The 18,255-nt window shown below is 42.4% G+C and overlaps 1 protein-coding gene across 2 annotated transcripts in view; it reads right to left on the bottom strand.

The window, feature by feature from the left end:
* The window catches only part of fermt2 (FERM domain containing kindlin 2), a gene marked incomplete at its 5' end in the record, with an annotated part of 69,333 nt that extends 56,190 nt beyond the window's left edge, over positions 1–13,143 (bottom strand). For both annotated transcript variants that reach the window (XM_083634064.1, XM_083634063.1), the window contains one exon: positions 12,987–13,143. In XM_083634064.1, the coding sequence (XP_083490190.1) occupies positions 12,987–13,143 (157 nt within the window). The remainder of the gene's footprint in view (positions 1–12,986) is intronic.
* Between the last annotated feature and the right edge of the window lie 5,112 nt (positions 13,144–18,255).

The following is an 18,255-nucleotide window of genomic DNA, read 5'->3' on the forward strand; positions in this document are numbered from 1 at the left end:
CGTCACAACGAAAGAGAGAGAGAAAAGAGAGAGAGAGAGACCCTCCCTCTCTGCATACTGCACTCCTCCCCCTCTCTCTAAGCCTTCGCTTTTTCCCTCTCCTTAAGTTCACCATCCAGTACCGGGTCTTCCTATGCACCGGCTGTCTTGTTGAGGCTAAGCAGGGCCAGTAGAACCGGGGAAGATACTGTAGTGTGACTCTGGTCCATTAAAGACTTGCTTCTTCAGAACTTTACTCAATTTGCAAAGAGTTCTTGGTTTTTAATTCTCGACAGACATACAGTCGTAGGCCACAGGCCTATGCGGGCATAGAGAACGCCGTTATCACAAAAGAAAGCTGGACTTTCCACCTGTAGCAAGTGCAAAGCAGCAGCGCTTTGTGAAGCGTTGATAGTGCAAATGCACCAAAAGCATTGACTGTAAGCCTGCGTATAACAGACCTAAGATAAAAGCTGTGGAGCTTGGGAACAATTCTTTTGGATCAAATAAAACCCCCGCCAGTTAATGGTGTTTATACAATCTTTGTTTTCCCATCTAAATGGTATAAGCTTTTAGAGGCGGGGGTGGACGGGGTGGATGGGGTGGGATGGGGGCACTTTGGGGGCACTTTGGAAAAGTCGAGGAGCATCCAAAGTGAAGGAGAGCAATGGAAGGAAGGATGAAAGGATTAGGAGAGGGGACCACCAGGGGCTGTTCAATCAGTTGCCTTTAAATACTGTTTTCCTGCAGGGCTGCAGGGCAAATGGAAGCTGCGTTCGCTGCCCTGATCAATAACTAAGTGCTTTCCTGGCATTGGTCTATTCAATCCATTATCGAAGGCAATGTGCAGGCGAGACCTGCAGCTCACAGGAGGGGTTGAAAATGGAGGCCGGATACATGTGGAGAAGGAGACACACCCACCCACCCTTCACGTGTGGGAACACATGCACAAATACTATTCATGAGAACATAAGTCATTGATACTGAAGAAGACAGATGACGTCAATGAGCCATCCACACAAGCACATACTGTGTGCACAAACACCCGCCTCCCCTTGTACACGCGTACAAACACATACGGCTTCATCATGTCAGCGCTGTCCGCTTTGTGCAAGCAATTACTGAATCACAAGAGCTACTGCATTTGGAATGTGCGCGCGCGTGCGAGTGCGCATGCGTGCGCGTGCGTGCGTGTGTGTGTGTGTGAGAGAGAGAGAGAGAGAGAGAGAGAGAGAGAGAGACACAGAGACACAGATTTGTCATTGCACCAGGATGTCCTTTCAATGTGAGACAGAGGAACTGGCATGCCAATTCTATGGTAACTACGTGTCACTTCTCACGAAAACATGCAACTTTGTTTGCGTGCATGTACGTCACACAAACAGGCTTTTCCCTGTCTGTGCAGAGATCCCCTCTGCGGATGGGGGGTTAGGGATAGACTATTATTATTGCAACCATATCTGTGTACAAACATTTGGAAAAGTCAAAGCAGATAATAAACAACACCCAAAAAGCTTAAAGACAAAACTTGCTAAAGAAGTCCACTGGGGACCAACATTGATTTTACATTAATTTGGCTTAGGTGGTGCCCAAAATGTCTTGTGTGTTGTGCCTAAGTCTTAGCCTGGGAACCTGACCAATCTGTCAGCTCATTGTTTTATTTGCTCTGGCAGATGCGTCTGGCTACCTTCACATATTCAAACAGATTTCCACCCGGGGTGAAAACGGCCGGGCCAATCACAGCCCCTTTATTACACGACTTTGTTTAATACTCATCTGATTGGTCAATCACGGCATTTTACATCTGTTATTTCTTTATAAACAAACTGCTGCTAACAGACCGCTGCTATGAACGCTGTTCTGATAGACTCTGGAGGACCACGTCCAGTCATATCAATCCACAGAGGGAAGTGTGGTAGATGTAACGGTTGCTTCGTGTCGGGGGTCCTGTCGAGGTTTATGTCCGGCTCGCTGTAACACATCGTAACAGCTGATCTCATGCTGGTTGGCAAACCAGCTGATCAGTCTGTTTACATGTTTCAGTCACTCTGAGCTATGTCACATGTTTTGTTGCTCTGATTGGTTGAGGCATTTTGGACTGCGCACATGGTAACGCCCCCTGAAAATAGCACGGAGAGTTTCCGAGACTCATTGGCATTTGTGAATTTGTCTGGCAATGTCATGCTACCTAAGCCTTATAATGGTAGGGAAACCTCTGACATACATCATATGTACTGTTACTGTATATAACCACCACATCCAACCAATCAATATGTACTGTATATAACCACCACATCCAACCAATCAATATGTACTGTATATAACCACCACATCCAACCAATCAATATGTACTGTATATAACCCCCACATCCAACCAATCAATATGTACTGTATATAACCCCCACATCCAACCAATCAATATGTACTGTATATAACCCCCACATCCAACCAATCAATATGTACTGTATATAACCACCACATCCAACCAATCAATATGTACTGTATATAACCCCCACATCCAACCAATCAATATGTACTGTATATAACCACCACATCCAACCAATCAATATGTACTGTATATAACCACCACATCCAACCAATCAATATGTACTGTATATAACCCCCACATCCAACCAATCAATATGTACTGTATAACCACCACATCCAACCAATCAATATGTACTGTATATAACCCCCACATCCAACCAATCAATATGTACTGTATATAACCCCCACATCCAACCAATCAATATGTACTGTATATAACCCCCCCATCCAACCAATCAATATGTACTGTATATAACCACCACATCCAACCAATCAATATGTACTGTATATAACCCCCACATCCAACCAATCAATATGTACTGTATATAACCCCCACATCCAACCAATCAATATGTACTGTATATAACCCCCCCATCCAACCAATCAATATGTACTGTATATAACCACCACATCCAACCAATCAATATGTACTGTATATAACCACCACATCCAACCAATCAATATGTACTGTATATAACCCCCACATCCAACCAATCAATATGTACTGTATATAACCACCACATCCAACCAATCAATATGTACTGTATAACCACCACACATCCAACCAATCAATATGTACTGTATATAACCACCACATCCAACCAATCAATATGTACTGTATAACCACCACATCCAACCAATCAATATGTACTGTATATAACCACCACATCCAACCAATCAGACAATCTCTCGGTGGTGATGATGTGACAGCCATTGAGTGGGGAATGTGCCACACTGTCACCAGCGAGAGTCGGGAGGTATGAAAGGAGGTCACCGACAATACAAAGACCCAAAGACTTTTTCCCACACTACGCCATGAGAAGAGGGTGTCACATGAGAAGAGGGTGCCTACTATTCTCCATACTAACTCCCACCATATCTCTCTCTCTCATCTTCTTCTCCTCTCAATCAAGTTCAAAATCACTACAATTTGTAAAGAATAGAATAGTCAGAAATGAATTGAATGTACTGAATAGTGGTGAAGAAATGTCTTTTGTGGACTAGACTATCAACAGCATATCTTCAGTGCGTGTCCTCCTGAGTACGGAGGTTGACTGACTTTATTGTGTCGTCTCCTACAGTGTGTGGCCATGTGTGATGCCTGTGTGAGGGTGGGTTAATCATTACAGAGGAACAACCTGTTGACTGGAGTTAGGAGGGAGATATTAGTCCAATCAAATGACTCCCCACTCCCCAGGCAGGCACTTTGTGAAAGCAACCAAAATGCACACACAGCAGAAAATAGTATAACTGCAAGAGTGCTGCTTCACTGTAAGTGGTTTGAAACTTTGAAAGTCATACACATTATGATTTCATATTTCATGATTACATACTGAAGATACTGAAGCTACATGTAGCATGGATTAACTGCAAGCATACTACAGCATGCTAACTTTAGTGCGGTTGTATTAGGAGGAGGAGGACCAGGAGGTGATTTTTAATGTGGAAGGTGAAGGATAGAGACAAAGACTATTGTTAGAATAAATGCTTTCAGATATAAGACAATGACAGAAACCAGCATGCACACCCACACCCTGCTATTTTGCTTCACTGAGACAACATCCAAGGACTGGTCATGGTCAACCAATCCACACTGTCAACTGTGGACCTGAAGACCTCAAGCCACCGGAATCCACAGCAGATAAAAAAGGGCAACTCCTCAGCACAAACACTATGTAGTATGCTCTCAGCACAAACACTATGTAGTATGCTCTCAGCACAAACACTATGTAGTATGCTCTCAGCACAAACACTATGTAGTATGCTCTCAGCACAAACACTATGTAGTATGCTCTCAGCACAAACACTATGTAGTATGCTCTCAGCACAAACACTATGTAGTATGCTCCTCAGCACAAACACTATGTAGTATGCTCTCAGCACAAACACTATGTAGTATGCTCTCAGCACAAACACTATGTAGTATGCTCTCAGCACAAACACTATGTAGTATGCTCTCAGCACAAACACTATGTAGTATGCTCTCAGCACAAACACTATGTAGTATGCTCTCAGCACAAACACTATGTAGTATGCTCTCAGCACAAACACTATGTAGTATGCTCTCAGCACAAACACTATGTAGTATGCTCTCAGCACAAACACTATGTAGTATGCTCTCAGCACAAACACTATGTAGTATGCTCTCAGCACAAACACTATGTAGTATGCTCTCAGCACAAACACTATGTAGTATGCTCTCAGCACAAACACTATGTAGTATGCTCTCAGCACAAACACTATGTAGTATGCTCTCAGCACAAACACTATGTAGTATGCTCTCAGCACAAACACTATGTAGTATGCTCTCAACACAAACACTATGTAGTATGCTCTCAGCACAAACACTATGTAGTATGCTCTCAGCACAAACACTATGTAGTATGCTCTCAGCACAAACACTATGTAGTATGCTCTCAGCACAAACACTATGTAGTATGCTCTCAGCACAAAGACTATGTAGTATGCTCCTCAGCACAAACACTATGTAGTATGCTCTCAGCACAAACACTATGTAGTATGCTCTCAGCACAAACACTATGTAGTATGCTCCTCAGCACAAACACTATGTAGTATGCTCTCATCAGCACAAACACTATGTAGTATGCTCTCAGCACAAACACTATGTAGTATACTCTCAGCACAAACACTATGTAGTATGCTCCTCAGCACAAACACTATGTAGTATGCTCTCAGCACAAAAACTATGTAGTATGCTCTCAGCACAAACACTATGTAGTATGCTCTCAGCACAAACACTATGTAGTATGCTCTCAGCACAACACTATGTAGTATGCTCTCAGCACAAACACTATGTAGTATGCTCTCAGCACAAACACTATGTAGTATGCTCCTGAGCACAAACACTATGTAGTATGCTCCTCAGCACAAACACTATGTAGTATGCTCTCAGCACAAACACTATGTAGTATGCTCTCAGCACAAACACTATGTAGTATGCTCTCAGCACAAACACTATGCAGTATGCTCTCAGCACAAACAATATGTAGTATGCTCTCAGCACAAACACTATGTAGTATGCTCTCAGCACAAACACTATGCAGTATACTCTCAGCACAAACACTATGTAGTATGCTCCTGAGCACAAACACTATGTAGTATGCTCCTCAGCACAAACACTATGTAGTATGCTCTCAGCACAAACACTATGTAGTATGCTCCTGAGCACAAACACTATGTAGTATGCTCCTCAGCACAAACACTATGTAGTATGCTCTCAGCACAAAAACTATGTAGTATGCTCCTCAGCACAAACACTATGTAGTATGCTCTCAGCACAAACACTATGTAGTATGCTCTCAGCACAAACACTATGCTCTCAGCACAAACACTATGTAGTATGCTCTCAGCACAAACACTATGTAGTATGCTCTCAGCACAAACACTATGTAGTATGCTCTCAGCACAAACACTATGTAGTATGCTCTCAGCACAAACACTATGTAGTATGCTCTCAACACAAACACTATGTAGTATGCTCTCAGCACAAACACTATGTAGTATGCTCTCAGCACAAACACTATGTAGTATGCTCTCAGCACAAACACTATGTAGTATGCTCTCAGCACAAACACTATGCAGTATGCCTTTGAAAAGGAGGCATGGTAAAAATGGATGATGCTTGTGTAAAAAAAAGGGAAAAATCTGCAGATAATGTGATTGCAATTTAACAATTTCAAACACACCGGACCAATTGTGAGATCTGCGATTACAAAATGACTACAGTGTTATACCTCAGCTATGATAGTCTCATGACACAAATAACCACCATTGATACTTGTCATATTAAGGAACGTCATAGGCTTCAACAAGACCTATGCGTACAACTCAAACAATGGAGAAGGCCAGGCCTTGAGTGCAGCTGGGGGGTGGGAGGACCAGTGAATTCATGTGGTCCCACACGCAGCACATGAGCCTGGTATAGATGCTGCACAGTGCAGACGACCACAGAGAACAAAGACCTCAATTATGTGGAGCTCAAACAGGAGAGCTAAAAACAGGACCACGGGCCGGGAAATAAAACCTTGGGAGCGTTGGAGGAATGCTGAGCATTCGGGCGCCATCTACACAACACACTGTCACTACACAACACAACACACTGTCATCTACACAACACACTGTCACTACACAACACAACACACTGTCACTACACAACACAACACACTGTCATCTACACAACACACTGTCACTACACAACATACTGTCACTACACAACACAACACACTGTCATCTACACAACACACTGTCACTACACAACACACTGTCACTACACAACACAACACACTGTCATCTACACAACACACTGTCATCTACACAACACACTGTCACTACACAACACAACACACTGTCATCTACACAACACGCTGTCACTACACAACACAACACACTGTCATCTACACAACACACTGTCACTACACAACACAACACACTGTCATCTACACAACACAACACACTCATCTACACAACACACTGTCACTCCCAAAATGCACTGCCACCACTGCTGACCTTTCCTCCAGCCGCCATGAAGCAGGCCAGTGTTCAAGTGGCTGGAACAGAGGACTCTTGTGCTTACGTGAACCCAAACTTGTCAAGTGCATGATTGCAGTTACAGACGTGTGCAGGAGACACGGTGGGGGAGGGACACCATGCATGCTTTCTTTATGCCCGAGCTTACTGACCCATACACATGGCAGCGTAACAAAGCTTACTGACCCATACACATGGCAGCGTAACAAAGCTTACTGACCCATACATATGGCAGCGTAACAAAGCTTACTGACCCATACATATGGCAGCGTAACAAAGCTTACTGACCCATACACATGACAGCGTAACAAAGCGTAACAAAGCTTACTGACCCATACATATGGCAGCTTAACAAAGCTTACTGACCCATACACATGGCAGCGTAACAAAGCTTACTGACCCATACACATGGCAGCGTAACAAAGCTTACTGACCCATACACATGGCAGCGTAACAAAGCTTACTGACCCATACACATGGCAGCGTAACAAAGCTTACTGACCCATACACATGGCAGCGTAACAAAGCTTACTGACCCATACACATGGCAGCGTAACAAAGCTTACTGACCCATACATATGGCAGCGTAACAAAGCTTACTGACCCATACATATGGCAGCGTAACAAAGCTTACTTACTGACCCATACATATGGCAGCGTAACAAAGCTTACTGACCCATACATATGGCAGCGTAACAAAGCTTACTGACCCATACATATGGCAGCGTAACAAAGCTTACTGACCCATACATATGGCAGCGTAACAAAGCTTACTGACCCATACATATGGCAGCGTAACAAAGCTTACTGACCCATACATATGGCAGCGTAACAAAGCTTACTGACCCATACATATGGCAGCGTAACAAAGCTTACTTACTGACCCATACATATGGCAGCGTAACAAAGCTTACTGACCCATACATATGGCAGCGTAACAAAGCTTACTGACCCATACATATAGCAGCGTATCAAAGCTTACTTACTGACCCATACATATGGCAGCGTATCAAAGCTTACTTACTGACCCATACATATGGCAGCGTAACAAAGCTTACTTACTGACCCATACATATGGCAGCGTAACAAAGCTTACTTACTGACCCATACATATGGCAGCTTAACAAAGCTTACTTACTGACCCATACATATGGCAGCGTATCAGCTTACTTACTGACCCATACATATGGCAGCGTAACAAAGCTTACTTACTGACCCATACATATGGCAGCGTAACAAAGTTTACTTACTGACCCATACATATGGCAGCGTATCAAAGCTTACTTACTGACCCATACATATGGCAGCGTATCAAAGCTTACTTACTGACCCATACATATGGCAGCTTAACAAAGCTTACTTACTGACCCATACATATGGCAGCGTATCAAAGCTTACTTACTGACCCATACATATGGCAGCGTATCAAAGCTTACTTACTGACCCATACATATGGCAGCGTAACAAAGCTTACTTACTGACCCATACATATGGCAGCGTATCAAAGCTTACTTACTGACCCATACATATGGCAGCATATCAAAGCTTACTTACTGACCCATACATATGGCAGCTTAACAAAGCTTACTTACTGACCCATACATATGGCAGCGTATCAAAGCTTACTTACTGACCCATACATATGGCAGCGTATCAAAGCTTACTTACTGACCCATACATATGGCAGCGTATCAAAGCTTACTTACTGACCCATACATATGGCAGCGTATCAAAGCTTACTTACTGACCCATACATATGGCAGCGTAACAAAGCTTACTTACTGACCCATACATATGGCAGCGTATCAAAGCTTACTTACTGACCCATACATATGGCAGCGTAACAAAGCTTACTGACCCATACATATGGCAGCGTAACAAAGCTTACTGACCCATACATATAGCAGCGTATCAAAGCTTACTTACTGACCCATACATATGGCAGCGTATCAAAGCTTACTTACTGACCCATACATATGGCAGCGTAACAAAGCTTACTTACTGACCCATACATATGGCAGCGTAACAAAGCTTACTGACCCATACATATGGCAGCGTAACAAAGCTTACTGACCCATACATATAGCAGCGTATCAAAGCTTACTTACTGACCCATACATATGGCAGCGTATCAAAGCTTACTTACTGACCCATACATATGGCAGCGTAACAAAGCTTACTTACTGACCCATACATATGGCAGCGTAACAAAGCTTACTTACTGACCCATACATATGGCAGCGTAACAAAGCTTACTTACTGACCCATACATATGGCAGCGTAACAAAGCTTACTGACCCATACATATGGCAGCGTAACAAAGCTTACTGACCCATACATATAGCAGCGTATCAAAGCTTACTTACTGACCCATACATATGGCAGCGTATCAAAGCTTACTTACTGACCCATACATATGGCAGCGTAACAAAGCTTACTTACTGACCCATACATATGGCAGCTTAACAAAGCTTACTTACTGACCCATACATATGGCAGCGTATCAGCTTACTTACTGACCCATACATATGGCAGCGTAACAAAGCTTACTTACTGACCCATACATATGGCAGCGTAACAAAGTTTACTTACTGACCCATACATATGGCAGCGTATCAAAGCTTACTTACTGACCCATACATATGGCAGCGTATCAAAGCTTACTTACTGACCCATACATATGGCAGCTTAACAAAGCTTACTTACTGACCCATACATATGGCAGCGTATCAAAGCTTACTTACTGACCCATACATATGGCAGCTTAACAAAGCTTACTTACTGACCCATACATATGGCAGCGTATCAAAGCTTACTTACTGACCCATACATATGGCAGCGTATCAAAGCTTACTTACTGACCCATACATATGGCAGCGTAACAAAGCTTACTTACTGACCCATACATATGGCAGCGTATCAAAGCTTACTTACTGACCCATACATATGGCAGCGTATCAAAGCTTACTTACTGACCCATACATATGGCAGCTTAACAAAGCTTACTTACTGACCCATACATATGGCAGCGTATCAAAGCTTACTTACTGACCCATACATATGGCAGCGTATCAAAGCTTACTTACTGACCCATACATATGGCAGCGTATCAAAGCTTACTTACTGACCCATACATATGGCAGCGTATCAAAGCTTACTTACTGACCCATACATATGGCAGCGTAACAAAGCTTACTTACTGACCCATACATATGGCAGCGTAACAAAGCTTACTTACTGACCCATACATATGGCAGCGTAACAAAGCTTACTTACTGACCCATACATATGGCAGCGTAACAAAGCTTACTGACCCATACATATGGCAGCGTAACAAAGCTTACTGACCCATACATATGGCAGCGTAACAAAGCTTACTGACCCATACATATGGCAGCGTAACAAAGCTTACTGACCCATACATATGGCAGCTTAACAAAGCTTACTGACCCATACATATGGCAGCGTAACAAAGCTTACTGACCCATACATATGGCAGCGTAACAAAGCTTACTGACCCATACATATGGCAGCTTAACAAAGCTTACTGACCCATACATATGGCAGCTTAACAAAGCTTACTGACTCATACATATGGCAGCTTAACAAAGCTTACTGACCCATACATATGGCAGCGTAACAAAGCTTACTGACTCATACATATGGCAGCTTAACAAAGCTTACTGACCCATACATATGGCAGCTTAACAAAGCTTACTGACCCATACATATGGCAGCGTAACAAAGCTTACTGACCCATACATATGGCAGCGTAACAAAGCTTACTGACCCATACATATGGCAGCTTAACAAAGCTTACTGACCCATACATATGGCAGCTTAACAAAGCTTACTGACCCATACATATGGCAGCGTAACAAAGCTTACTGACCCATACATATGGCAGCTTAACAAAGCTTACTGACCCATACATATGGCAGCGTAACAAAGCTTACTGACCCATACATATGGCAGCGTAACAAAGCTTACTGACCCATACATATGGCAGCGTAACAAAGCTTACTGACCCATACATATGGCAGCTTAACAAAGCTTACTGACCCATACATATGGCAGCGTAACAAAGTGGAAGCTAAAGCTGAATGGTTGCAACATAAGGTCCACAGGCCTCCCGGAGGAGCCTGATTTGGCTTCAGCAGAAATTAAGGACAGTTTGATTTCCGTATTTATTTAATAGTGTGCACAATGAGAAAACATATTGAAAGAATGGGTTTTCTGATCAGAGTTTCTGCCGTCTGCTTTGTTGTCTCCACAGACAGTAAAAAAGCTTCTGTTCTAAATCAAATGCCCAAAACCCAGATTTCAGACTTCAGACAAAGATATAGTGAGAGATAAATGACAGATGAGCGTCTCTGGCAGAAGACTAAAAACACACCTTTTCAGGCTCCACATGGGCCCATCTTGAACTAACATTTCTTTCTAAAAAAGAAAAAAAAAAGAAAAAAACATTCCTTCTGAATCTACTTTCTACAGGTGCTACTCTATTCCTTCAAAAGTTGTAGCTGTTATCCACCTTATTTTTGGCGGCCATTTTTGCCTGATCTGCATGATGGGTGCTTCTTCCGGTGTAATCCTCCCAGCCTTGTTGCTGACAGCTTGACACCCGTCTGGGCGAACGGAGCAAATCACTAATCAGGTCCAGCTGGGCAAAAATCTCGTCGATAAATATCCCTTTAAGAGCGCAGTGCATTCATGGGTAATCGCCTGCTGTGGCTAATATTAACCATTTCGAGTAACACTGTTTCCATACGGATCACCAGCGTTAGTTTGTTGTTTATAACGTGGCTATATTCATAACGTTTTCTATCTCGGATGCGTTATTTCGAATCGCACATAGGTTACGCCTGGCGCAATCTATGTGGGTTTCAGTACGAAACAGACTCGAGCCACTAACGTCATCTTTAGAGCACAATATTCCTGGAATGCAAGTTTAACTAAACAGTTACATGTCCTCTGCATTCTACATAAAATTAAGATATTACGGGTTGTTTTATTTTGTATGTTACATACTTATTGACCAAGTTATGTTCAATTCAGCCAGGGTACAAGGGACTGAGTGTAGGTGGCCATCTTTTTAAATCAAGTAGAATACATTAGGAAATGGCAAGCTGCAACAATAAGTCACGTTAAACCGGACCTTGTACGCACAATTATTTTTTACAGTGGGGCATTCAAAAATAAGGTGGATAGATTGTATTGCAAAGTTGATTTCTCGACTGATCAAATCTGATATTGTAAGTCGCTTTGGATAAAAGCATCTGCCAAATAAAGTAATGTAATGTAATGTAATGAAGAAAGAAGTAGGGCGTGCACATCCGCTTAAAGGAGGTCAGGAGGTCAGGACAAAAGGCAAATAACTTAGAAAATAAATAGAGTCCGCACACTGATATTTTGTCAGCTCCCAGGTCACTGGCCTGGGAGCTGACAAAATATCATTGTGCGGACTCTATTTATTTTCTATGTAATGTAATGTAATGAAAACATCTTTTAAGCTCCTAGTCATGAAAACATATCAACACCTCTGGCCTGTATTCATAAACAGTTTGTACTTTTGCATAAAAGAGCGGTGTTGACTCAGGAGGGGAATCTCAGTAACAGTGTTGCAGAGAGAGGAATTCACTGCCTCACAAAATATGAAGAGATAACACAGCCAGCACTGACACGTATACAGAATCCTACATTGGCCGGGAAGCACAGGGTCAGAGGTCAAGGGAGAGAGCAACACAGCCAACCATAACCACATCTTCTTAGAGAGACACCGGCAGACTCAAAGGACAATTCATGGTGAGTAGCAGTATAGTAATGTGTGTCCTAATTTGTCTTATCTGTTAAGACCATGTTTGAGATAGCAGACTTTGAAAAGCCGCTCTGCACTGGCAGTCGCTACGTACCGAGTTTCTCCACCAGTTTGAGCATGACCCCGCCGATATGGATTTCCCCGGTGACCCTTAGGGACACATCCCTGTGGAGGTCGGTGACATGCATCTTCAGTTCCCACGTCCCGTCGGCATAGCAGCCATCGGGCATCCGGATCCCGTCCAGCGCCATCCTGTCAAACAGAGCCGAGGTCCAGTTAAACTTCTGTCACATGTAAACCTTTCGACCTTCTGCTGCTGCACAGCATGCAAGGCCTAAAGGGGTAGTTCACAGAAAAAAAATGCTGATTTATTTTGCACATGATCTCACACATATCTGAAAACTGTAAACAGTTTTGCAGACATTCATTTAGTTTCACAGTTATTGAGCACAGATTTGGGTAAAGTTGATGCCAGTGATGTCATCGGAAGATGTCATTAATAGGACCCAATGATTCAGTGCCTTCAAATGACATTACTGGCATCAACTTAACTCAAATCAACTCTCAATAAATGTCTGTGAAACCAAATGAATGCATGCTGTTTACAGTTTCGGATATGTGTGAGATCATGTGCAAAATAAATCAGCATTGTTTTTTGGTTAAGTGTCCCTTTAAGCCTTAAAGTTTAAGGAGGAAGAACTATATCCTATAATACATTTGAGAAGGATACTATGAAGAGATATCACGGCAGAATTATAAATTATGTTTACTACCCTACAGGAATAGTGATAATCATAGGAGATAAAACAAATACCAAAAAGTACAAGGAAAGAACAAAAAGAGCAACAGGCAGTAATTCCCTATAGAAATATGGGAATATGGGAAGGGAGGAGAGAGACAAAAAAATGGAAACATCTTTGGGGGGAAATAAAATAATATTTGTATGTTACTTTATGAATCACTGTAGCTCTCATTCTACGTTTTCACCTTGGACACACCCTTGTGTTGTGTGTGGGTGAAGCCATTATAGAGTTACAATATATCTGTCATTCTTTGATGCGAGGGTGTCAGTAAGTGGCCTGACGATCATAACAGCCCTTCTAATCAATAAACACAGCAGAACAAAGGCTTCGAGCCCCGAGGCGAGAAGTTCAACGAGGACGTTTGGCAGCTCTCCTCTCTGCAAACGTGCTTGTTCACCTGTTCAAAAGCTAACGGTAAACTAACTCTTACAAATAGGCAGAGAGGTTAATTATGTAAGCAGAGAGCAGAGCCCATACGAGAGCTGTTGGGTTCCCACTCAGTCGGTCGTTACAGGAGTAAGTTCATTGTAAAGTGTGCGTCAAATGGCAAACTAAACGCTTTACGTTTGTAAAGAGTTGTCAATGATTCAATGTAGCCGTCAACATGCACAGAAACGATACAGAAACACTCGAAATGTTTTGATATTTCATAGCGGCGTATGAGCAAAAGCTTTGAGGACGAAAATTAAAAATCTGTCCACTCACCTTCACAACCAACCCGGAGACAAAAACCAGTCAAACAGTCGACGTCGCGGTAATCAAACAAGTTTACCCCCACTTTAAATCATGTAGAAAGGTGGTTTAAGGAAATAAAAATAGAAAGAAATCCCCAAAGAAGTCGCTGGAGTGAAGTAGTATCCCAAACTGTTTTCGTGCAGGCTTCGGGTAATGGAGTCCAGGCTTTCTCCCTCCCTCCGTCCCTCTCTTTCCAGCGGATCACGTCACTGCTCCAGTCCCACTTTTCCTTTCATACTGGGAGCTTTCCTCTGGCCCTGTCCCCTCACCCGCGCGCGCGCGCGCCCGCAAACAAACACACACACACACACACACACACACACACACACACACACACACACACACACACACACACACACACACACACACACACACACACACACACACACACACACACACACACACACACACACACTGTGTGTAGATATAGGTATAGTGTATAGATACAGTATATCATGATTGGTGATGTCATGCCTACTAATGATGTCATAGACATTGTGACATCATCAGCCCTCCAGATTTGGCGGCAGGTGTTAGTCACGATTTGCGGTGTCTGTTTCGTTTTCAATGTGACATCATCAGTGATGTCATGATCAATTGTGTCAACTCATGCCACATCATCCACATCATCAGTGTCTATGACATCGATTGTGGGACATGACATGACTTCATCAGTGGTTATGACATCACATCATCTTTAACGTCGCTCAGTGTTTTCCAGTTGACCCTTGCCCCGCTGCCCGCTGACCTTGTCTCTGTCAGGCATTGGCTGAAAGGCCTCAGGTATGTCTGGGTTGACCACATAAACTGTAGGTTGACCATGACTGTTGAACTGAACAAATCAGAGATCTGCCCCCAAAATCAGACAGACGAGCTCCTTTGATGGCGACCACAGGTAGGCCTACACACATATAAAAGCTGCTATCCAATGCAATTTCACATTTCTCATCAATTTACTAGGGACAAGCAACAATATCTTGAAACAAAGCAGAATAAGGCTGATCATAGTATCTAGATCAGTGGTTCTCAACTGGTCTAGGCTCACGACCCACATTGTTCCTAGCCATTAAGTCGCGACCCAAATGTCAGATTCCTCAAAGTCGATATGTTTTTTAAACAAGTTTAAAGCGGTGATGCTCGCAGCAAGAATGACATGTTTGGTATCAATGGATGACTTAGGCCTTCTAGTTTCAGAGGATACCAGCATCTTCACTCTGGCTTTAAAAGTGAGCACACTACAGCCTCTGAAAGACAGCAATGTTGGCCACGGACACCGGCGAACCTTTTTTTCACACACACATCCACGACCCACTTAAAACGGCCCCGCGACCCACTTCTGGGTCCCGACCCACCGGTTGAGAACCACTGATCTAGATAATGATACTTGACTCAAGAAATTGCTTGAAACAAAATTTGTTTTATAAACAAAGGAAATTACCTCTAATCTACAGGCAGATTTTTTCTTTTGTTTTAAGATTAATACATTTTTTTATTATACAAAAGGATTCATTAAGACATCATAAACACTCTCAACTATATGTTGATAGACCTGCAAATAGTCTGTTATTTTATTCCATATTTTCTCAAACTGCAGTACCCCAAAGGATAAAAATCAACAGTTTGTGGTCAGGATAAGGAACAAGGGACACAAAGGTCTCAAGCTGCCTTTTATGGAAATAGTCGAGTGTGCAGCCAGCATCCAGGGAGCGTCAAGGCATCTTTGGCCTCTGCAGTAACACAGTAGTCGTTTTGAATGACTCTCCTGGCTCCTGCTTTTCTCACTTTTTGAATGTACATAAACATGCCATTCTTCATCTGCAGGGGTGGAAATGCCAGCAAAGGGACAGCAGAGAATATGATCTTGGGTTTTTTGCATTTTGTTTGAAGAAGAAAGCTGTGAAATTCCACACGCTGATAATATGTCATTCCATTGTTTACAGTGATTACTAGGGGTGTCACGATACACTCAGTTCACGATACGATACGTATCACGATACTGGGTTCACGATAACGATACGATACGATACGATTTTAACAATATTTTTTAAAACTTGAATAATGACAATATATGACTGGAAAAGTAGTATTTTATTTGAAATGCACAAATACAAAACATGCTGTTGTGGGAAATTGTTATTACAATAACAACTAGAAAAAACATGAGATTGGAGATAAGGCTTATCTTGAAATAGAATGAGTTACACCGTCACTTAGATTTACTTTGAACTAAAAGGTTTCTCAGCAGTATAAATTCTCATTATGCATCTTCAGTTTTTCTTCAAACTCAAACAACAAGACTTTTCTTAATCTATTTTTTATGCATCTTCAGTTTTTCCTGTCAAGTTAACAGTTTTGCCAGAAACTCAATTGAATGGTTTCTCTCCTGTATAACTTCTCATGTGTCTCTTCAGAGACTTGTTCAACTGAACTACTTTCCACACATTGAACTTCAACAAACAAAGACGTTTCTTAGTCTATTTTTTGAAAAAAAAAAAAAAAAAAAAAATTTTTTTTTTTTTTTTTTTTTTTTTTTGCGATATGAGATTTCATCTCAACGATACATATCGTGACGTTTTACTATCGCGAAATTTCGTGGGACGATATATTGTGACACCCCTAGTGATTACCATGCATGCTGTCTGTCTCCACAGATATATGGGTTATTTACTTGCCCCATTCCTGTTGCTTTGCTCAAACCATTTGGAGTTTGGTCCATAGTGAAGAAGAGAGCGCACGTGTGCGAGAGAGAGAGAGAGAGACACACACACACACACACACACACACACACACACACACACACACACACACACACACACACACACACACACACACACACACACACACACACACACACACACACACACACACACACTCACACACACACACACACACACACACACACACACACACACACACACACACAGAATAAAGTCAGCATGTGGTAATGTTGACCTCTGCAAGTTTATTTTTCTCGTAGTTTATGGGGCTATATCAGGACACCGCTGCAGATGGCTTAGATGTTTAACAGCAAATCAGAGGAATTTACTGTAAGTTATCCTTTATTTATCCCCATGGGGGTATTCATCTTCTGCATTTGTTGGAAAGTTCCCAGAATGTAATGAACTCCTGATATCAGAACTGACCTCATGTGTCAGTTAATGTTTGTATTGTTTGTAAACACTGGAGAAAAATGGATGATGGACTTTCATGTGTGAAGAGTTTACTTTCCATGATCTGTCAAGAATGAATACACATAACCTAGTCTGATTTATGTCCCCCGTAATCCTGGACTAGCCTATTGGAGGAAGAAGAAGAAGAAGAGGAAGAAGAAGAAGAAGAAGAAGAAGAAGAAGAAGAAGAAGAAGAAGAAGAAGAAGAAGAAGAAGAAGAAAGACAAACCAATTAAACTTAAGCACATTTACAACATTTTGCAGAAAAGTATTACTGTATGTCTCAGTGACACAGAAGAGGGAAAACTTGCTGTCTCCTCTTCTTCCATTAGATATTCTTTTCTCCCTCGCACAGCAGCAGAGCACACACTCCAACACACTCCAAGTGGTGAAGAACTATGAATCATCACGCTTTCTGGCTCAGACCCCTGGTGAACTCACTAGCTCTCCAAGCCCCAAGCCTGCAGCTCAGGAATTTGGGCCTTCAGACTATGGTCTGCATCAAAGCGATTTATAACCTCTCTCCCTGCAGCTCCGACCCTCTCGTCAGTGTCTGGCAGCCGACCCATTGCCTTTTATAGGCTGTGTTTTAATTGCAGGGTAAACATTTGAGTCAGTCAGATGCAGAGCAGGAGAGTCAGATAGGGAGCTGGCT

Source organism: Poromitra crassiceps, assembly GCF_964638095.1.
Source record: "Poromitra crassiceps genome assembly, chromosome: 3".
In the NCBI taxonomy this organism is placed as follows: Eukaryota; Metazoa; Chordata; class Actinopteri; order Beryciformes; family Melamphaidae; genus Poromitra; species Poromitra crassiceps.